Source organism: Amblyomma mixtum, chromosome 7, assembly GCF_055824585.1.
Source record: "Amblyomma mixtum isolate Tamu chromosome 7, ASM5582458v1, whole genome shotgun sequence".
Taxonomy (NCBI): domain Eukaryota; kingdom Metazoa; phylum Arthropoda; class Arachnida; order Ixodida; family Ixodidae; genus Amblyomma; species Amblyomma mixtum.
The window spans coordinates 64,931,806-64,944,711 of record NC_143018.1 but is presented as its reverse complement, the minus strand read 5'-3'; the positions used below and the strand labels follow the sequence as shown (position 1 = coordinate 64,944,711).

Genomic DNA, 12,906 nt, shown 5'->3' with positions numbered 1-12,906 from the left:
TTCAACTTGCGTTCATACGCACATAGAATGCCACTTCTAAATTTCTCATGCTGAGAGCTTGGCAAGGTGCGAACGAGTTGCAGGCGTTGATTCCCATGCGGCTCATAGTTCAACCAAAGAGCAACTGTGCAGATTAAGGCTCGAACTGACCAGATTCCCATGCAAGAATGTAATGTCAGCCGCGAAGCCTATCTGTTGCTGAACTTGTCCCTCTCCATGACTGCTGCCCGTGGCTTTCGCCCCTATTTGACTGCAAGACACTTGCGAAAGTTCATGCCACTTCCTTTCTTGGACCTTGCTGCTTAGCCACCCGATCCAGAATTTGTCATCAATCGCGAATTGTGTTTGAACGCACTGAAGCGTGGCACACCAAATGTGGACAGTCTCTTTTTTTGCTAGCACAGTGAATGACTCTAGCACCTTTGCATCTATGTGACATCATAGCCTGACTCATCTCTATATAATCGAGCACGTAGAATGTCTAGCTGAAAAAAAAAGCACGAAGGTAACATGTGGACTAGGAACAATCACACAAGGACATGCTTTTTTTCAGCTATGCATTTCAACCAACTTGCCCAACTTTCCGCTCCTCTTTGGGACATGCCAAAGCCATTTGGGGCCACTGTACCTTGTTGTTCTCAGTTTAGTGCATGAAAACTTGGGTTATACCTCGTTATGCCAAGAACTTGCCCACGCACAAGCTGTGTTCTACGCCTACCTCTATACTTTCCCACGCGGCTCCATGAGTGTTCCACTCCACTGTTGTCCTAACGTTACTGCCTGTTTATGAGATTCGATGGCACTTTGAGCCGATGGGGTTGGTTTCCACCTTTGAGCTCATGTCTTCTCTCTGCCTGTGTGCAGCCACCTCGGCGGACGTGCCGTTTGTACAAAAGCCGTTGGCCACCAGTGAAGAGGCTGTGCCGGTGGACTCGTGCGTCAGCGAAGAGGGCTTGTCTGTACCCAACGCGGAGACCACCTTCGCTGTTCCTGCCGTGCCCGCTACTCCATCTGCTACGGCTGCCGCCAAGAAGGCAAGTGCGGCCTGTCTGGCGTGCAGTCAAACCTACTTATAACAATACCAGTTATAACACTATATGGGTTGTAACAATGGTCAGTCGCGGCACCGTCAGCTTTGCGTTATGTTCTGTAATGAAGTAAACCGCTTATAGCAATGGTGGGGTGGCACATTGTTGTTTGGGAGACACTTTGGCATCTGTCTTGACTACTCTTTGCCAGATCTTTGCCTTTCTGCTTTTTTTTTACCATGGCTTCCGCATGCGTCATGTGCAGACCTCCACAGGCACGGGAGCTGCGGACGTCGCTGTAACATTTGTGCAGGGCACCATTATTCCCTCCGCGCCTGCAGGACAGTCAAACTGTAAGTTCAGCTATGTCAGTGCCTGGCCTTGTAGCAGCGCCTGGCCTGAATTACGCTCTCTTGCAACTACTTCTCAGTCGGCTGTTGGTGGCCTTTTGCGGTAGGAAAGCGGTGGCAAACATGCCACCGCTTTTTTTGTATACTTTTCTCAAGACTCCACATGAGGCTGTGCCTTTTCCTTTTTTTCGCAAATTAATTCACTGATTCTGTTTAGGGGCACTCGGAGATGTGCAAGGTGTTATAGACTACGTTGAGTAGTGTTTCTAGGATTTTATTTGTGGAGCGGGTATACGGCATGTTGTTGGTTTTGGTCATGTTGTGTGCGAGACATACCAGTACTAGTAGCCTCTTCATTCTGGCCTCTTTGCCATGGCCAAGCTGGCTAGGGAGCCACCAGTGCATCTAGCTGGGCAACATGACGGTGCAGAGCCAGTTGAGTGGCTGCAGTTTGCTGGGCTGTAATCGATAACTTTATTTTTTTTTTGCAATGGGGAGAAAAGTATCGGGACAAAGCACCTGACTCTGCCACTTCCTCAGTAGTTGAGCCGAAGGACTGCCACCTTGTATATTTCTTGATTTGAAGAAAATAACGCCAGAGCATGCACAGGTTCGTTCACTCCGTCAAAGCTCCTGGTCGATAGTGTACCTAGTTACATCTGTGGAAACACTGTAACCAGGCGAACTACCAGAAAGTTTGATATGTTATAATTGTTTTTTACCACGACTCTCCGACATTAAAAAACTCCAGTTTTATTAGATATATGCCTGAAATAATGTTATCAGTACATGGTTTTATTCTGGGATTTCTTTTCTGACTGATGCTAGAGATACAGTAGATGCCGGGTTTTGAGAACAAACTCCTTGCGCTATTGCATAAAAACTATTCCACTGTGCAGAATGAAACTGCGCATTCCAGCTCTGTAGCTTTCACTCCATTCCCAAGTAAAGTTGTCGCAAAGTACAAGAGTGGCAGCTGCATTTCGGTGCTGTTGACTGTTCGCCAATGGCACCTTTCCTGCGAAAAGTGCACATTTGTTGAGTGTGTGGAGAGTAGTGAACGTAATGCAAAGGCTGAATTCTGGTTAATACTAACCAATGTCTCAACTGTCAAGTTGCATCCTCTCTAGGCCAGATGCTTCTCTGGTGTCATCCTTCGCAGGGGTGTACAGTTAGCCCTAAGTTCTGTCGTGCCAAGTTGACATGTCCAGAAACAAGTTTTCTTCCGTGGCTGCCATAGCGCATTCCTAGGAGGCTGCCCAAATGTCTCGCACCTCTGCTGGCCTGAAGCTGTCTCGGCGTTGTACGACTCGGTGTGACACCTTGAACTGGTGCCACCTTTGGGCTCATGCTTGGGATCTTCTTCCTGACTTTGTGTAGCCGCCATGTCAGACGGGCTGCCGACCATCCTTCTCGAAGAGGCTGCGGCGGAGGACTTGTGCGCCAGCGAAGAAGGCTTGGCTGTGGCCAACGCAGAGACAACCTTTGCCATTCCTGTCGTACCCGCTGTTCCTCCTGTGACAGCTGTCCCTAGGAAGGCAAGTGTGGCATGGCCGTGTGGTGCATGTGTTGGTTCTTAGTGAGCATATGCCAAGAGAGCAAGGGAGGTCTGGGGGGGGGGGGGAGTGGGGAAGTTTTGTGTTGAATCTGCATCTTCACAAACCACCTGAACTAGAGCCCCCATGTTGAAGCATTCGCATGGCAAGTGGTGTGCAGCTCTGTTAATTTTCAGGGTACAGTAAGAAGCCGGACGTTTTTTCCTCCCCCACCTGGAAAGCCACAAATTGCGAGGCAACTGTCCTGTGGTAGCAACTTGTTTTCTCAACTTACACAAGACAACAGCCTTCCCAGTGTGACTGGACCCAGGAAGGGAATTGCCTTTGGGCATAGCTGTCTCACTCATTTTCACTCTCTAAGGAAGGCTCTGAACAGCGTCTCTCTACAGCCATTGGCAGGTCCTTGCCTCTGGGTTACTGTTATTTTTACCCCTGCTGAACTTTTCCTGTTGTTGTGTTTGTATGATGGGGCCTCTTCCTCCTTGGGTGCCCAGGCCCCATCCAAAGCAGCAACGGCGGCGGACACCACTGTGACCCTGGGGCAAGGTGCCATTCCACGCAGGCCTTTGGGACAACCCCTTCCACGCAGGAGCATGCTGCGTAAGTGCTCTGTTTGCTTACTCCTGTGCTGGATGTTAAGTCTTTCTGTATGGGCCCACACTCTGGAAGTGTCTACTGAGTACAATCTAGCCTGTACATATTGAACTCGCAAAGAAACTCCTAAGAACTTGACATAACTTTTCATTCTATATGAAAGTAACAGTCAGTTCAGCAGCACACAAACATACTGAGATGTAAAAAAAATGAATTTCTTCGACAGCCACTTGCTGCGTGCCGATTGAGCAAAATAGTCGTGAATTTTTTGTTTCTTTATCTTCATTGCCTCGGAGGGAACACATTTAGAATATTCTAAGTGGAATCCAAACAGCTGAGACCTGTAGCCTTCCATTGATGCGCTATAGTGACGGACCATGCAGAGCCCATGGAGCATGTCAAAGCTCATGGGCGCATTCTTTCCACTCCTAGTTGCAACTCTCATCAGTGATGTCCTCGTCATCCGCGAAATTGACAATGTCTTCATTCATCTACAATCTCCTTCGGCTGCCCCATCACAAATAGCACCAGCAACTTCGGACAGCTGGTTTCACAATTAAGGACCCGCGACGGCTTCCTCAAGCTCTCTCAAAAAAGAATTTGAGCAGAGGCCAGAATGTCAAAAGGAGATGTATTCCTTCGCTTTTGGCATTCCATGAACCACACAGCATAGACAGAGCGCCTAAAAGGTCGTTTTTTGATCTCTTGAAGTCTGGTTTCTGCGGTAGCTATTTCATCGGTTTCCTAAAACCAACCTTCACCGCGCGATTAATCCCCTGGTCCAAGGATTGAAGCACAGACTTTGCGTTCGGCAGTAGAAAGCGGCACTGCTGGAACTAGGACTGCAGCGGCGGGTATAGACTTAGCGATCGTGGACTATACGGTTGTCGGTCAAAGCATTCTGCCGCTTAGCAAAAAAGTTTGCGGGTTATCCATGCTCTTCGATTGGACCTGTAGGTCACCAGAATAGAAAGCATATTGAGCAAGCATTGCAGAGACTTGCTTTTTCTGACCACAAGTGGTCGAAGCTTCGTCAATCCATCCATGTTGGCGGTGAGCAGTTCTGGATCTCTTCTCACCTCTCTTTCGGATTTCCTCTCACCTTGTTCAACTCTCTTGATAGTTTCCTTGTTTCGTGAAAAAGAGGAGGTTCTGCCACTTTGTGGCTGTCATCGCATGCGTATCGACAACGAAAAGCATGCAATGCACTATGATGCAGTTCGCATGGTCAGAAATTTTGCATCAGTTGTGCTCGCATTAAAAACGCATATTCTGGTTGGCTCCGTACATGCCCGCCGCCTGCCTCATGGAAAATCGACGCCGCCCTTGTCTGTGCATGCTGCGCAGCACTAACAGCACCTGCAGGCCAGGCGGGAACGCTAACCTTCTGAGATGCGCTGAGGGGAAAGCCAGCTTCTTGAGTAGACCGGAGTTACCTGAAGGTCGATCTATCGGATGTGATGGGTAATTTTTGTATGATGCAGCCATGCATTCACATTGTCGCTTTGGGGTGCTGCTCATGCTCAGTGGCTTCCCGCTGAAGCGGATCACTCTATTCTAAGTTTTTCTAATTGGAAGACTCAATGGAACCTTGACTTCTGCGGAACAAGCCTGAGCTGACTGCAGCTGCTGCAGCCGCGCTTCTCCGCATGAAATTAGGGCTCGCTCCGTCGCGCATGTTTAGTGAAAGAGGGCTAGCACGAGACACTTGGAGATGGATGTCCCGTTCGAACGCCCGAGGTGAGGTGGCGCTGGGCGCCCATTGTATGCCTAGCAGGTGTCGTCAAATCGGCGCTTAAAAGCAACAGCTGCGCAGTGACTCAATCGTAGTTAAGATTTGTTTTTGGAGACCCACAGATAGGTCTTGCACACCACAAATCTGTCGGCACCACATGCGAGTCGGCTTCCCCAATATCCAATGGCCATTTTTGCAGACAGTTGACACAGCTTCAACGAGTATGACAAAACTTCAATGCTTTTTTTTTCCTTGTAATGGCCTTGCGTATTTTATAAAGTAGATTATGAAAATGCCTGTGGTGCCATTCAACCTCCTCTGTGAGCCAGAAGTATTAAAAATATCCGCTTCGAAATTATTCAAAGCAAATCGCTGTTTGTTTCAAACCAAAAAACCACTGTTTACACATGACTGCTGGTCTTAAATATTGCTGAGCATCTGTCGTGACACACTCAAAACTACCTGCCAATCCGCACTGGGTGGCCAAGTCTGTGCTTCAGTACATTGCCTATAACATTTGCGCATCCTTGTTGCATCCAGCTGCTGATGAACTCATGCCTCCTGCTCATTGTTTCCATTTTTTTTAACTGTGGTCACGCTGACCTTTCTCGTGTCGTCGTTCTGTGGCCTTCCCAGCGCCCCCGTTCCAGCGTGCCGGTCGGCTGTCCGTACCCTCCAGGCCCACTGTACCACGTGGCAAGCTCAGTGTTGCCCCTTCGGCAGCAGCAGACACCACCTTTGGGGCGAACAAGGCCACACCAGAAGGACGGCTGTCTGCACCCACAAGTGCCCCGCAGCACCAGAACCAGGTGAGGGGTCTAATGCAGCTTCCAAGCTGGTCTCTTCTCCACAGTAGCTACAGTCTACACTGGTGCAAGCTGAACAAGCAATGTTCCTTGAACCAAGGCATGTCTCCAACTGCCCCCAAGAACCCCAGGTGGTCGAAATTAATCCCAACTCCTTTACTGGAGCATGTTTCGTAGCCCATATGCATGTTTCAGACATAGAACAATACACACCGCTACCATTGCCTGATAGCTAACAACATAGAATTTCTGCACCCCGTGCCCCTCAGAAGCACGTGACACTGGCTTCTACTGGCATTTATAGGTCATGCAGGTGACAAACGTGGTGAGATTTGCCAGTGCCTGAAAGCGTTTTTCTCCTCGTTGCCCAGAGGCCTACAGCACCTGTGTCTCAACCTTCCATACCTGACCCCAGGGTGCCCTCCCTGCGGAGGTCGGTGGCAGGAGCCCCAGTTGGCGCACCTTCTAGGAGGAGCCTCCAAGGTCGGTCTGCCTCTGCTACTCTCTGGTGCATGTGGGTGCTGGTATATTGGCAGTGCGTGTGAATAGGGAACAGAATAGGGCATTTTGGTGATGAAATTACCAGCAGGAGGTACCTTCTGCGGTAAATGGCATAGATGTACACCCACTGTCAAAGGTTTATGGGAGGCAAATGTGGCGCAAAACACTATTTTCTCTGCATCTGTGGTGCAGTACTTCACATTCAATAGCGTGCCATTTAATCCGCAGTCTCAATAAGGTTGCATATGAGTCTTCGAGGATGCATGAAAAAACAGCGATGAAATTAAATTTTTTCGGTACTACTTTCCGTAAACTTTTGACTGTGGGTGTAGAGTACACTTTCGTTAACTTGAACTCTTAAGTGTAGATAAGCCTTGTGTGAAAATTTTTGTTTTACCGATTGTGCATTACTGAAATGAGTTTTCATCTGTTTTGCACTGCAAGTTACACTACTGAATCTGCACTTAATGAGGCGTGAGCTATATACATATCTTGCATGCATACAGATGACAAAAATTGTAATCCAAAATGCTCTAGGCATGACATCATTTTGAAGCCGCTTCATCGGCTGGTATTGCAAAAGAATGGGTACATTTTACCAACGACTGCTTGAAAAAACCTAAAATGGAGTACGTATCCATACCCGAGCCGAACCATAAGCGAACTTGCATTTTACAATTTAAAATTGCTTCGGTAAGTATTGTGAAGCATTTCACTTAAAGAGAAGGCTCAGAAGTTGCAAATTTCGAAAATTTATTTTTCCCACCAAACTGAGCCCCGCCCAACTGCACGCTAGCGCTTGTAAAAACACTCCAAACACCAAGGAGGCCAGTTAGCTAAAGCTGAAAATGTGACTGAATAGTTTAATAGTGTGGTACTATTGAGCAGACAGAAATATGGTACATAGGTGGACCATTGGCTGCTTGCCGGCACTTGAAACAAGAGGGAGCACACTTGTCCCACGGTCCTAAAAAAGGGTTATTTCGTGGAGTACTGTGAAATAGCATGGCAGTGTAAAAAAACTTTCCTACCTAAACCAGTGTTGCCAGCAGTAATGCTTGCTGTGGTCACCACCACTGACACAATGCTGCTTCCGGTTGTTGCCAAATTGCTTGGGCAGGACTGTCTTTGCACTCCTGGTGCTAGCCCAGTGGAAGCGGATGCTTGAGTGACAGTCCATACAGATGTTTTGACACAAATGCTCACAATGGAATGGTCTATGCAGTAAAACTTCGTCAAGGCGTCCCCCGCGGGGCTGCAGAAAAGCTAGGCAGAAAGCAGCAGTACGCCCTTGCTCAAAAATGGCTTGCATATTTCTACGAGATTTTGTATAGTTCCCACGCTCGATATTTCGTTTCCCAGTGTTGACCATCAAGCAGAAGCTAAAATTCAGATTTGCCCTCATGCGAGACGTTCATGCTGAGAAGCACTGCAAGCGGGAAGCATGTGGTCTGTGATAACGCCAATACTGTAACAGCGCAGTGAAACGGGGGCTTAATCTCAGCCGTGTTCAGGCTATCAGAGCAACGACAAAACTTTGGGCGCATTCACGTGGCTCTGACTAGGGCCGCTTGAACGTCCACTCCTGTGAAATGAACGGAGTGGCGGTGGCGTACACTGGCACCCTTGGGCACTGGTGGCAGGAGAGGGGAGATTGCATTCTGCAGTGTGGCAAGGGTGCTCTTTCTGAGCATGTCAGCAGCTGCAAAGTGCGCTCATCATTGTGCTTTGCCGTGTCACTATGGACTCATTGCTCAATTTACGCATTAGGAGCACTGATGTCGCTTCCTTTCGATGCACAGCATAGTGCACGGATGCTTTACGAGATAGCTCTCCAGCCTCATAAGCAATGATTGCTACGCACTAATTGAGGCATTCACAGTAAAGTCAGTATACCGTAAGCGGGCACCAAATGCCCGATGTTAATGGCAGTGGAGTCTGGGATTTCACGTGGCTTCGAATTATGAGCGCTCATTAATTAGGTGGCAGTTCTGTTAAGTTTTGCCGTGGCATGTGAGTGGAGGAGCGAAAGGTGGTGCTGCTTCTTGGCATCTGTCCGCTTTCGGTCTGCCTGCCCACTGTTTCCCTGGGAAGAGACCAGCTCTTTGCCTTGCACGAAGTGGGTGGAAGAATTGTGTGGGTCGGCGGAGTGGTGCACACCGGCAGCAAGTGCAAGGTAGTAGAGAAAGCACATGGGGTCGTGTGTAGCAGCACTAAACGGGGCAGTGTGGGATTCCTTTCTCGATAACAAAATGAGTAGTCTGCGAAGTGAGTGGCGTCTGTTCTACGTATTGATCTACACTGGGAGGCAGTGTTGCCCACCTTGGCTTGTCAAGTGACCACCTTGTGCTGCTGCTGTTTGTGCAGCGCCAGCGAGTGGTGCACTGGAGAGTGGTGTTGCCAAGCGGGGCCCAGCACACAGGCTGTCGGTGGTTCCCGCAACGGCAGCAGCTGCTCCACGAACATCGCTGAGGCCACCAGCTAAGCCAGCTGCAGCTGGTGAGCTGTGCCACTTGGCTCCACATGCTGCACATACCACATGCTCTGCAAACAAAGCCTATCATCATCATCATCATCATCATCATCATCATCCTGACTACACCCACTGCAGGGCAAAGGCCTCTCCCATGTCTCTCCAATTAACCCTGTCCTTTGTCAGTTGCCGCCACTGTATCCCCGCAAACTTCTTAATCTCATCCGCCCACCTAACTTTCTGCCGTCCCCTGCTACGTTTGCTTTCTCTTGGGATCCACTCCGTTACCATTAAGAACCAGCGGTTATCTTGCCTTCGCATTACATGCCCTGCCGAAGCCCATTTCTTCCTCTTGATTTCAACTATGATGTCATTAACCCGCGTTTGTTCCCTCACCCACTCCGCCCTCTTCCGATCTCTTAACGTTACACCTATCATTTTCCTTTCTATAGCTCGCTATGGAAAGCCTATAGCTCTATTATTAGCTGCCGGCTGGAGATGAGGCTTTTGTCCTTGACTATACTACGAACATTAAAATGTCTGTGGGAGAGGGGGCACGGGAGAAGGTATCTTGAAAACAACAAACTATCGAAGAGAGTGACCCATTGGACTACGCTGCATAGAAATTTGTTGTTCACAATGTGCAGAAATGTTTACAATATGCAGATCGAAAAGCTGCATGTCCATACCATTGTGCATGAAATGTACTCTTGCAGTGAAAGAACCATGAGTAACGTTGATTTCGTGCGCCACTTAAACAAATATGCAGCAATTACAGGTGGCTGACGACATGAGCCTTCTAAAGTTGGCCGGTTTGATGCTTAAGGCTTATGCAAAGCAGTGCCGCAATGAAGCAGCCACAACCCATGCGCATTTGCTGTCCAAACAGCAGTGTGTGTTATGTTTTGGAAGTGTTGAGATCTAACGTGGTTGGTTTCTTCTCAAGTGTGAGTCGAGCTTTTCCATGAGGAAGTGTCTGTGCAGAGCATTTTCATGCCCGTTCTTTTTCTTACCTCGGCTTTTTGCTTAGCACTAGCTTTGAGAATGCACAGTGTGCTGCATAACTTGCACTTTATTCTTTGACGCAGGCCTGAGGACATCTTTGGCCGGACCACACAAACCACAGACTCCAGCTGACAAACCCACAGCACAGATGGCAGGGCAAACACCCAAACCCAATTCACAGCCACAGCCAAAGGCAGCCTTGGCACCTCGACAGCCGCGCTCCCGTCTTCCACCTCCCAAGACCAGAGGTGCATGTGCTTCCTTGTTTTTTGTCCTGAAATTTTCGGGTCTTGCATTATGCATGGAATAAATCAAAACAGGGCGACGGCGAGCCTTATCAGTAACAATGCAGGGCTGAGTAGTGGCGATGGAGTATCTGTCCCGTTGTGCAAACAATGGCAGTCACCAGCGGTTGGGGTTTTGCTCTGCATTAACCACTGATGTTGTGTGCCTGTTCAGTTAGTGTACATACCCCTGGATATAACTGGGAAGAAATATTTTTACATTGCGAAACACTAGAGGAAAATGTTTAATTTTGATGGACTCCTGACTGGAGCCAGTGTCCAGGTGTTGCTACATAACGAGCAGTTTTCCTAATATACCTCCTCCAGCCTGAATTGCACGGTGCATAATTGGTCGTACGCCTCTGATGTCGCGTAGCTGCAGGTGTGATGCCATGCTGCTTTGAAGGTTGTCACCAAAAATAGACTGGCCGCACAGTTTTTTATTCGCTTTTTTTAGCACCGCAGCGCAGTTACAGTGGCTATTAGTTGCACACAGGCCATCCAGCAGAGCTGCATTCTATTTTTCTGAACACACATCCCGGCCATTCTTTTTCCATCTCATTTGACGCTGACAGTGCACGTTCAGGCCTTTTATCTTCTCTGGCCCCTGTTTGTGTTTACTCTCGCACGTTTTCATTGTGTGTCCACCAGCGGCTGGTGGCCTGCCCCGGCCGGCTGCGTCCAGTGGGGCATCTTCCAGCCGTGCTGCACCGCCTCTGCAGCTGCCCATTGTGGAGTCCCCAGCGGAAACCCGCCTCTCTTCCACTCCAGTGCGGTGCGTACCTGCCTGCTCTTCGTCGTGGTAACTCTGGTTCAGACCATGCATGTGGAGCAGTTTACCCTCCCTAGTTGCTTCCTCTATAACTAGCTCATTATTCCCATCTTCCAGGACCGATTTTGCTTTGTTAGCAGGTCTGTCACTGAAGTCCCTGTTGCTGCCTGCTGGTAGTGTGTGTGCTTGACAGCTTCGGGGGTTGCTTCCCAACTCTATTGAATACCGCATAATTTAACATCTCACCACTGCTTCTGGCAGGCTGTTTGCTTGGTTACCAAAACTTGATACACCAGTTAATCTTAATCTTAGCAAAGTCCTTCAATGCTTTCTGGTCAAGAAACTTCTCCACAACGCTACGAGAAAGCTTCAAATGCTGCTCGCGGCTGCAGCGCTGCGGCCTCGCTATCTGAGAAACTGCATCGTCTGCATCGTTGTCGCGAAAGAAACCCCTCCGCTGTTAGCTTGATGGTGAAATTCGATGTTTACTGTGCCTTTGTGGGCCAGGTAATGCAACTTGCATGCGCGGGACGATGTCAGCACTTGCTACGCGTTGGTATGCTGCTCTGGTTACAGAGGCACGACAGAGAAAATCGAGCTCGTCGGTTCCCTGCCTCGGTGACATGGAGCTGCCGAGAAAAACAAAGCGAGCAGTGGCGCGGCAAGAAATGAATGGTGTCTCCTCTGCCTCCAAATGATGTGCTTGGTTCTGAAAAGAATTTAGTACTCTCGCACTTCAAAATGGGCAACACAGGCCCCCCTCTTCCGACGAGTAGACCTAGCGAGAGCGCAGGATTCGTGAGCCTGATTCGTCAATTAGGGAGAGCAAATTTGCATGTTTCCGGGTGCAAGTGGTGATCCTGTGCAATTCCGGCGACAGTGACCTGAGATTGATGATTGCTTATGTCGCAGCACGAGCATACAATTAGCGGGAAGCGCAGATGTGATCCGATCTGCCGCGCCGTACTGAAAGGATTCGGCACCGGTCGTTTGCGTTGCTTGTGGACAAAAACTGGGCCGTTTTAATCCATGTACGGTATCGTCGAATGGACTTCTTTATAAAACAATTCAAATTAGATTATTGGTCACATTGGAAAAAGCAGAGCAGTTTCGTGGCCAGAAAAGCATTGGAGTGCTCTGGCATGGCTAATTGTGTCCCATGTTCCAATGAGAGCACTCCACATTGTCGCTCAGGGATGGCAGGCCAGTCAACTCTCTATAACTGGGTACACTTAGATTGTGTTGTGCCCACAAGTTAAAGCAGTTTTCTGCTTGTTAAGAAGCTTCTGTTCCCAAAAGGCATCAAGACTTTTTGGACCATTTGTACTTGCAGTACTGAGCATAGGAAAGGTAACAATTTTGGCACCTAATAATGTCTGTAAGGAGCAACTTGCATGTGTCTACGAGTTGCACGTGATGGAGACGGATGCTTCCATCATGCGATGCACACTTGCCACCATGTGTAGAGGCATGTGTCCTGTGGGTGAATACCGCTTAACGTGCGTACTTGTTCGTTTATATCATTTTCATTAGATATTTGCCGCCAATAAAGGACCACCAAAATTTACATGCTTATTTGGAATGTTATTGCGATGAAGGCGAAATTCTAGAGGCCCGTGTGCGGTGCGATGTCAGTGCACGTTAAAGAACCCCAGGTGGTCGAACTTTCCGGAGCCCTTCACTACGGCGTCCCTCATAGCCTTAGTCGCTTTGGGATGTTAAACCCCAATAAACCGAACCAAACCTACTTCATTGTGCAGGGGTCTTGTTGTTTTCTGCGATAAACATTTCCACACTTTCTT

At 48.7% G+C, this 12,906-nt stretch overlaps 1 protein-coding gene across 1 annotated transcript in view; it reads left to right on the top strand.

The window, feature by feature from the left end:
- Nucleotides 1–12,906, top strand: part of LOC149336321 (uncharacterized) — a 32,638-nt gene that overhangs the window by 18,275 nt on the left and 1,457 nt on the right. Inside the window, exons 14-21 of the mRNA XM_089554125.1 lie at nt 865–1,034; nt 2,759–2,896; nt 3,054–3,534; nt 5,900–6,072; nt 6,441–6,552; nt 8,938–9,069; nt 10,132–10,296; nt 10,984–11,107. Coding sequence (XP_089410251.1) covers nt 865–1,034; nt 2,759–2,896; nt 3,054–3,534; nt 5,900–6,072; nt 6,441–6,552; nt 8,938–9,069; nt 10,132–10,296; nt 10,984–11,107 — 1,495 coding nt within the window. The remainder of the gene's footprint in view (nt 1–864; nt 1,035–2,758; nt 2,897–3,053; nt 3,535–5,899; nt 6,073–6,440; nt 6,553–8,937; nt 9,070–10,131; nt 10,297–10,983; nt 11,108–12,906) is intronic.